We start from the raw sequence: 10,257 nt of genomic DNA on the forward strand, positions 1-10,257 counted from the left end.
GGAACTTAGGACAGGTTGCACAGACCTTTGCCAGCAGGTGGCGATAAGCATAAAATTATCACCGTTATTTTCACCTGACATCAGACAAACGTTAACCCGGAAGTTTCCGAGTTGTTTATGTTTACGTTTGCGACAGAGAATCACAGATGAAATCAGAGAATTCCATCAAAGAGACTCTCTTTGTTTCCATGCATCCAACCGATACTCGAATTGGAGATTACAACCAAACTAGCTACTAGTGAGTTAGTAGTGCCTCGACTTTGTTACTACTTAATAGAACAACAAATCATTCACAATGGCTGAGATTGAGACGCTGAGATTGTTCGTCAATGAACGACTGACTGCTGTTGCCGAAGATATATTATCAGTCTTCATCAGAACTATCGTACAGTACCAGCAAGAAATAATAGACCTTCAGCGGAGACGGTTGGATTATTTGAATCTTGGAGTCAAATCTCGTATATCAGGTTTGTAAATGAACGTGTGTGTGTGTGTGTGTGTGTGTGTGTGTGTGTGTGTGTGTGTGTGTGTGTGTGCGCGTGCGCGCTGATATAATTGATTGCCGATATTACAGATGTCGATATATTCTCATTCTGTTTTTAAAATTATAATGATGTAGTCCATTCTGAAAATTAGATATGGGTACATAGGGTATCTATATTTAATATTGTGAGCTTGGCCTGGGCCATGGCTCAGTGGTCCAGGCACCGTGGCTGGTAATCCAGTCTGGCAATGCATGGTAGGCCACCACTACTGAGGATAATCTCCATTATAGACGGCAACTAACGTCACACAACCTCCACCAGTACTACAACGAGAGGGTCTATATGAATAAATATAACTATTTAATGGATCACTGTTTCTTTCGTTCTCTATTCTGCCTAGATGTCCCCCCTCTCTGTGAAGAGGTGGTTTCACCTGAACAGCAACAGAAGAGCCCCAATCAGGCCCTGGAGGAGCCAGAGCCTTCACAGATTAAAGAGGAACGGGAGGAGATCATTAATAGGCCAGCGAAGGCTGATCTGTCAACATTGACATTTTTATCAGTGAAAGGTGAAGATGGTGAAAACAGAGAGACAGAGCCTGTAGCCAGCACCTCAACTGAACACATGGCAATGACAACACAAGCAGATGTAGAGGACTGTGGAGCATCACAACCAACTAGTGATGTACAACTCCTCTCTTCAACTAGTGATGTGCAGCTCCTCTCTTCACACGGTTCTGAATCGGACACCGAAGACAGTGATGCGTGGGCGGAGACCAGAGAAGCTTGGGCGGAGACCAGAGACGCTTCGCCAGTTTTGAACGCTCTGAAATTGCACGAGACACAAAATGTGGAAGGACAAAGGTTGTCTTTGAGCAACAACGACCTCTCCCAGGAACTGAATCCATCGAAAACAACTTCATTTACAAGAAGGCTCACAGGGGATAGACCCTTTAGTTGTACAATTTGTGGTAAAGGCTTTGGTGGAAAAAACGACTTAAAAAAACACGTGAGAACTCATACTGGGGAAAGACCCTTTATTTGTACAGTTTGTGGCAAAACATTTAACCAAAATGGAAATCTGAAGAGACACATGGTAATACATACAGGGGAGAAGCCCTTTAGTTGTAAAGATTGTGGTAAAAGTTTTGGTAGAAAAAATGACTTGAAGATGCACATGAGGGCTCATACAGGGGAAAGTTGGTTGCACAGTTTGTGGCAATAGATTTAACCATAATGGAAGTGTGATAGTCTGAATACTAGTTGGCAGCACTCGCTGTATTGCTCAGGTGCCAGTGTAAGGGTTTCTCTACATGTTCTGACCACAGAACCCCTTCGACCTCAAAGGTCCAACTGAAGTATACCCCCCCTATGATTTTAATTTGTGCGCAATAGTCAAGGGATATCATTGGGGAACGGGTCATTATTGAGAAATAACCCCTGACGGGTTGATTAGACTTCGCTGTGAATATCCCACTTATTACACGGCTATTTAACTCATTCAGTACCGTTGACGAACCTATCCGTCATTTCAATCCAAGGCGCAGACGACCATTGACGTATAACATTCATCATATGTTGTTTTCAGTGAAACTTTTACTTTACTCAAGTAAAGTCAAAGTAGCTGACTGACAGACTCAATTCAAATCCTTTCCCACATGTATGAACCATTTCACTGTATGTTTTGTAATAGTGTCACACCTCCACAATGAATGTCAGTCCAGTGGCTACTAGGGATGTTAATCGATTAATCGCCGTTAAGACATTAAATTAAACTCAACAATGAATCGAAAATACTGTGGTTCCATCATTGGGAGAGAGAGAGAGAGAGAGTGTGTGTGTGTGTGTGTGTGTGTGTGTGTGTGTGTGTGTGTGTGTGTGTGTGTGTGTGTGTGTGTGTGTGTGTGTGTGTGTGTGTGTGGCCGAGGAACGCACACGTGGTCCGGTTAAAAAAGTGCCCCCCACCCTGGTAGCCACAGAAACATCTCTGCTTCTGCATGTGTGACAGACAAGACAATTCACTTTTTATTTCATTTTATTCCTCATACAAAGATGCCATTGCCTGGCCCTGTATCTCAAATGGTCAAATAAATATTTGATTAAGGAATATAATATGCCTTTTGTACTATTTTCTTTATAGTGACATCACCAGTGACATCATCGATGGGGAATCCAAGCTAATAGAAACTGCAGGCTTTCTATTCCTGAAAAGTTGCAATGCGAAAATGGAACGGTTTGGAATAGAATGGTTTCTGAATTGCCCACAGATCGAAAATTGTGGTATTTTATCATGAACATTATTGTGGAGGACAAATTATATGAAGATTGGTTGAAAAGTGATTGAAAAAATTCCGCTTATCAACTAACCGGCTAATCGATCGATAAATTTATCAAAACTTATCAATTAATGAATGTATCGATAATTCCCATCCCAAGTGGCTACAGAAGATTAACAGAATAAAACCATGTGCTTTTATGCTGTTGAATCAGACAATCTGATTCCAATAGGATAAAAGTCTGATTTGGTCTGCCAGTATTATTATTATTATTATTTTTACAATTAACAAAACAGGCAAAAAGAAATAAAGAAAGTCAGTATTGTAATGCTTTATTTTCTAAAAGCACAGAATGATATTTCCATTGGATACAGTATATAGTACACAGAGAGATAGTATGATAGCCAAATAGCAGGTGCGTAGTTCCAACTCCGGCCAACTTGCTAATGGGGGACCATTTACAAAGGCGGGTTGGTGTGGTGTGATTTTGGACATGTTGTCTACAGCAGAAATGTGCATGCACAGTGGTGAGGTTTGCATAATAAGGAATATCATTGAATGTGGATTCAATCGTGTTCTTATGATGCGTGTGGAGTCGGCGTGGGCAGGCCGGCGTTTAGATGATCTCATTACTGGTGCACTTGCAGGAGGCCTCGCACTTGTCTCCTTTGCACCCCCAAGCCCCCAGCTCAGCACAGTTGCTCCACTTATCCTGATAGGGACATGGGTTGGCTGATAGAGAGAGAGAGAGAGACAGACGATCAATTGAGTTGATAGTGGTAGATGTAACAGTGAAATATCATATTTATTATACGTTTCAACTTCTCCTGGATATTGTGTACAGTGCACCCCTCAAGGTTAAAGGGGCCTGTTCTCTCAGCCTCAATTTACGGTTGGGATTAGGCCATTAGGGTAAGGGTTATGGTTAGGAATGGGGTTGGGATTAGGTTTTGGGGGCTGAAGGAAAATATGTACTCTCTCTCTCTGTGTGAGAGTCTATAGATATAGTATATAGTATAGAGAGTGTTCAGTAACAGGAGTGTCCATGTCTATCTACTAGCTCAGAGAACTCAGTCATGATGTAGATTAAACAAGTGAAATGGGAAGTGATGACACAAAGAAATGAGCAACCAAAATTGGAACTGGAAGTTTGGAACACCATAAAAAACGGTCCAGAATAAAGTGGCTTTAACCTTTTTAACCAAAAAAGAAAAACACTGTGGTCACTTACTGCACAGCTTGTCATCACAGTCGTTGGGACAGTCACCACAAGCTGTTCCGTTCTTGTAGGGGTGAGTGTACTGGTAGTTACCGCTGAAATGAGGGAAACAACATCAAATACTAAACATCATCTGTCTGATGAGACAGTGTCCATCTCATGTCCATCTACACTAGTGGTTCTAAACCTTTACCGGATCAGGACCAACTAGGAAAATCTTGCTAATGTTTGGTGATTTTCTACTTGCTTCTCTTCTTTTTTCTCTCTCCTGCGTACCACTAGAGGGGGCATCACGTACCACTAGAGGGGGCATCACGTACCGCCGGTTGGAACCATAGGTTGGGAACCACTGCTCTATTAATGCATTTGAAAGTGTATTAATTTAATAATTTGTATTAATTTAACACTGGGGATTGTAGATCTGCTTTTTTATTTGTATTTGTTTTAGTTAGGGAAGCAATCAGGTAGACAGTTTTGAAATGACCTAAGCGTGATCAAGTAATGTTTTCACTCTCAGAGTTACAGACTAGCAATGGTCCACTTGGGCTCCTGGAGGTCCCCGGACCACACACTGAGAACCAGTGATGTGTGACAGGTGTCGTTGCTTAAGGTGGACAGTAGTGACACACATTGTACACAGTGTTGGGACAGTAGTACTTACGGTGTACAGTACTGACACACGTAGAAGTATTTGTACTTGGCATCGGGGCAGTGAGCCACGGCACATCCTATCTGGTTGGAGCGGTACCACACAACCTGTAGAACACACACAACACAACACCACTGTTTAAATGTTTTCATGTCAGGGACAGGGTACAGGGGACAGGGGACAGGGGACAGGGGACCTGTACAGGGGACAGGGGGCACCATTTGAGGTTAGCAAATGGCTCCACGCGCCTTGTGCGGCGTGTGGAACCGCCAGCTGCCTTAATAGTTGTGAGATTTATACATTTTGGGGCATAAATAATAGCCTGTATATTAGCAGTTTTTAATCCAGAATTGCACTAATTATTCCAGTAGTGTACCTGTGTGAAGTGTCCCACTGTTTCTCCATCGACAGAGCCCTTCCCGTACTTCCAGTCCTTCACCTCATCGTACCACATCTGGATCGTATCGGCCCATGAGCTCTCTGTATGGCTGTGGCCCATGGCTATGTTCTCACCACAACCAATGTCTCCTGAGAGAGAGAGAGAGCAGCAAATGCACAATTTGAATAGTTTTGTAAGATAGTCTCCCCTCTGAGTTGCAATGTAACACAGCTGTCATTGATTGATTCCCCCCCAAATAAGGAACATAGTATTTGACTTTGATAAGGGACACGTGACACGTGATTCAGTTTCCAAATGAGGGACGATTCTGTATTTCAATTTCACCATAATTAGTGTGGTTGCCCGAAAGGGCTTTATAGATAAACTTTATGTTGCCGCTCTACTCCTCCCACAGTTATTGCGGCACACTTATAATGTTAATATTTTATTATTAATTATGTTGAAGGGGTCTTACTGCTGAGTTTCCTTGACTGACTGGGGCTGTGGCCCAAGGTACACTTGTCGGCCCATCTCTGAGCATTGGCAGCAGCTACCACACTCCATGACTGTGAGAATGAGAGGACATGAGAGGATGTGTTTCCCATAGCATGTGATAACGGTATGCATGTTTTTACATGATATGCGCGATGATGCCATTAAAGATGTCAGATCAAACCTCCAGTAGTGTCTTACCATCTTCAGCATGTTGCTGGCGGTAGGCTTCACACCTCTTCTCAGCTCATTGTGTCTGTTCACAATGTATGCCTTGTCAGCTTCGGTCACAGTCTCCCCTGGTGGAGAAGAACTCACAGATTGTGAAGTCACAGCCTCCCCTGGTGGAGAAGAAGAAGGCACAGTCTCCCCTGGTTGAGAAGAAGAAGTCACAGTCTCCCCTGGTTGAGAAGAAGAAGTCACAGTCTCCCCTGGTTGAGAAGAAGGAGTCACAGTCTCCCCTGGTTGAGAAGAAGGAGTCACAGTCTCCCCTGGTTGAGAAGAAGGAGTCACAGTCTCCCCTGGTTGAGAAGAAGGAGTCACAGTCTCCCAAATAAATGAACCTGTACCTGAACCTGGTTGAGAAGAAGGAGTCACAGTCTCCCCTGGATGAGAAGAAGGAGTCACAGTCTCCCCTGGTTGAGAAGAAGAAGTCACGGGTGCTGGTTTAGGCTCGGTCTCGGGTGTTGGTTTAGTCTTGGGTTTGCAGGGTTTGGACACGTAGACAATTCTTTGGCACTCTGCCTTGTACAGTCCTGGCTTCTTCAGTGTCCCTGTCCGGGGCTTAGTACCAGAGGTTGCGTCACATTCACCCCAGCTGCCAAAGCGATACTTACAGTCAGCTAAACGACAGAACAGAATCAATGTTAGTCAGACAGACAGACAGACCACAAGCAACATTTGTTTGTGTGTGTGTGTGTGTGTGTGTGTGTGTGTGTGTGTGTGTGTGTGTGTGTGTGTGTGTGTGTGTGTGTGTGTGTGTGTGTGTGTGTGTGTGTGTGTGTGTGTGTGTGTGTGTGTGTGTGTGTGTGCGCTTGCATTACCTCCAAACTCCTTCTTCCAGTTGCAGGGCACTCTACATTTAATTTTTCTGGTCGCCTTCTCACACACGCCCACCCTGAACCCCTTACCACAGTCTCCCCTTTTAGGGACACAGGGACACGGTACCGAAATGGGAGCATTGGTTTTACCTAGTGAAGGGTGGGGGGGGGGGGGGGGGGGGGGGGAGACATAAAACGTTTTGTTTTATTTATTTATTTTAATACTGTTTTTATTGGGCATTTTGTATTATGAAAATTACATCAGAATATAATCCAACAAATAAGCAGTATATAACGAGAAAAATAACAGTGATGGATAAATTATGTAAATATTCTATTTGAGTACAAAAAAATGCATAGTGTTTACCAGCAACATCATGGTTCAAGATGGAAAAGCTAAGGACTGGCAGTGGTGGAAAGTAACTAAGTACAGTACATTTACTTATACTGTACTTAAGTACAATTTTTAGGTATTTGCACTTTACTTGAGTGTTTCCAATATTTACAATTGTAAATTTACAATTTACAATTTAAAATACTTTTCTACTCCACTACATCTCTGATCCAAATATTGTACTTTTACCCCACTACATTTATTTGAAAACTTTAGTTACTAGTTACGTTCTAGGCCATTTGAAAATAGCTGATCTACAAGCAAGATCTACAATGCGTCAGAGGTTGAAGATCTGCTATTTTCAAAATATTTGTTATACATTTAAAAACTTGAAATGAGACATAATGCACAATATTACTTTTGGTACTTTAAGCACATTTTGATGCCAATACTTCTGTACTTTCACTCAAGTTAACTTTTAATTCCGGACTTTTACTTGTAACAGAGTATTTCTATATTGCAGTATTGATACTTTTACTTATAGGTAAAACATGTGAGTACTTTTTCCACCACTGCACCTACATGAACACACCAGAAAGATTGAGTAATAACTATTCCTATGTTTGAACGTTATTAATTGTATTTACTCAAGTAGAATACTACAATCTATGTTGCATAAGGCAGTAGGGAATCGATAATAAGGCAGTATGGAGTCAGAAATAAGACCGCATAAGGGTGATTATAGAAAAATCCTTTGATCCTCATATTTATACTACTTAGTTCTTACCCTTAGCTTCAGTTCCAGCCAGGAGAGCAAAAAGGACCGTGAGAGCAATTATGTACACGTTCATCCTGAAAGCCATAAGAAAACAACATGCTCTGAGTGGATGGATGGATGGATAGATAGATACAGTAGATAGAGCAGTCAAAATAAAGGTAGACACATAATTGTTATTTTTGTACCAAGATAACGATTAGTAGAAGATTAAAGCTGTGGTCAGGGTTAGGATATAACGACAACAGTGTCGTAATTGCATTATTACAGTTAACTACAACAATGAGACAAAACAGGGGGAAACTAAATATGAATAATAATTAACAGAAGGAGCAAAGAATAAAATCGAAAATCACCATGATGAAAGAAAAGCTCTGAATATAATTCCAAAGGGTACTCTATTAGGCTATCTGACACCAACATCTAATTTAAAATAACGTACCTCCAATAGTTGTGTGACGGCTACTGTTGAATGGTATCGGCTGGTCTTATGTGGTGGTGGTATTTATATGCTTAAACTATTAGCTTTAGGTGTGCATGTCAATCTGTGTTGTTAGACAAACAGACATGTATGTACTTTAAGGGCATGTATGTACTTTAAGGGCATGTATATACTTTAGTGTCCCATCATATTGTGCCAAGTACAGTGAGTGATCACCCAAGATGTGGAACATCCTTTAGACATGTGTAAACAGAGGGTTCAGGTCTGTACTGTAGGTACTCTGTTGAAATCATGTGAATATTGTGAGGCTATGTGGAGGAATATTAAAGTATAGTAATTAGTAATACCAACACTTAGGTTCAACTGAAGTTGCTCTATGATTTAAAAATCACACCCATTCACGATATTATACATTAGACATTTTGTAAAGGATCTGTATGAATGAATAAGAGGTGAACACTGTCATTATTCTGTCATTAATGATGTCATTATTGTATCTGTTGCGCTCATGTTTTTGTTTTGTTTGTTTTGTCCACTGTTTATACCCTTCGTTTCGTATTTTATTTTATTTTTTATTATTCTCTGTTTTCCCTCTGTTTTATTTTTCACCTTCCGTCATTGTTTTTCATAATCTTGTACATTGATTTAATTTAAGCAACAAAAAGAATGGAATACCGATGTATAATTATCATGAACCCTGTAACTGGGAACGAACGGACTAAAACGAACTGAAACTACTCAAAGAGGGTTCCCTTACCCACCTGGAACTGTACGAAGGACCAGTTATGCTGGTCCTTGAATGAAATGTAAAAGTTTATAGACCACCGGTATTGTAATTGTATAGCAGACGTGAAGTCCACATACCAGCTACCAAAAAACGGTTCCGGAAACGGTTCCAAATGTGATGGAACCGTTGAACCGATTCCCGTTCCTCGATGTTGGATCCGAGTCCTCCGGTTTCAGATCCCAACCTTAGTCGTGTACCATGTAATGTGTTTTAAGTAAACAAAACACTGAGGAGCAATGCCGTTGTGCAGACTTGTGTTCTTTTAAACTGTCATTTTGTGTCAAGCCACTGCTTTGAACTATGATGGCCACGGCCCCTCGGTTTGTCCTTCTGTAGTGTTGATTTTGACAGTAAAGTTTGATTTAGTTTTGTCATAGTCTTTTAGTTGTAGTCTAGTTTTAGTCGACTAAATATCATGTTATTTTAGTCGACTAAATCTACAGTTGTTTTTGTCGACTAAAATGTATTTTGGCAGTGCCTTGATGGCATCGTAATGGCTGATTTTATGGTTGCCAGAGCTTTCTATCTGCTATTTTCAAAGAGCACCCGAGCGCAAAATGACTTGTCTTTTAGTTATACTGAATCCCTTCTCCACTACTCTAACATTTCAGTCTAGTTTTTATTTGTTGCCAATATATTTAGTCTCAGTTTTAGTCATCATAGCTGAGTTTTAAATGTTGTTTACGTCAGTGAAAAAAGGTAGTCGACAAACATTTTTCGCCATGGTTTTAGTCGTCGAAATCAACACTGCAGCCCTGAAGCCACTACTGTGTTCTTTCTTACCCTCAGCTGCTGGTGTTGCTTCAGTTCCAGCCAGATCAACAATGTACACCTTCATGCTCTGTTAAGTTGTGAACACATATAGTTTACAATTCAGCAGACACTCTTAATCCAGAGTGCTTCACAGTAAGCAAGGTAAACACAAGGGCCCTCATTTATCAACGGAGTGTCAATTCTTGTTGGCGTACGCCCTGCACGACCCCACATCAACGTGGCATTTATCAAGCGGATCCTAACGTAAGCTTTGATGAACGCTGAAATCGCTCGTCATTTTAATAACTCAAAATTAAATATTCCTCGAAACGCCCGATTTGTTTATGACATGAACAACTGGAATACGACCAAACAACATATGGGAAGAAGCCAATAAGAAAAGAGTTTCCAAAACACCTCCCGCTTCGCTGCCTGTCATGTTATGTCCGCTACCACCATTTATGTCAAAATCAAAACGTTATCACCAGGGATTATTTATTGGCATCTGATCTCCCGCTGCAGTCCTGTGGTCAAAATCATATGTTAATCATACTGGACATTGAAGTCGCCAGGACCAGGAAGAAGCCTAGTTGCAGTGTTTTTGACAGCAAATTTTGATAGTCGTAG

General features: G+C 41.3%; 1 protein-coding gene across 1 annotated transcript; it reads right to left on the reverse strand.

Moving 5' to 3' along the window:
• Positions 1–3,325: 3,325 nt before the first annotated feature.
• On the reverse strand, positions 3,326–7,724 carry LOC306941095 (cysteine-rich venom protein TEL1-like; the record flags this gene model as incomplete). The annotated part of the gene is made up of 8 exons (XM_079526401.1): positions 3,326–3,492; positions 3,992–4,074; positions 4,641–4,735; positions 5,005–5,156; positions 5,483–5,573; positions 5,701–5,798; positions 6,543–6,640; positions 7,717–7,724. 8 exons carry the CDS (start codon positions 7,722–7,724, stop codon positions 3,377–3,379), a joined length of 741 nt encoding a protein of 246 aa, XP_079382527.1. The 3' UTR covers positions 3,326–3,376.
• Positions 7,725–10,257: the final 2,533 nt, after the last annotated feature.

The sequence above is a fragment of the Electrona antarctica genome (assembly GCF_951216825.1).
Source record: "Electrona antarctica genome assembly, chromosome: 17".
Classification (NCBI taxonomy): Eukaryota; Metazoa; Chordata; class Actinopteri; order Myctophiformes; family Myctophidae; genus Electrona; species Electrona antarctica.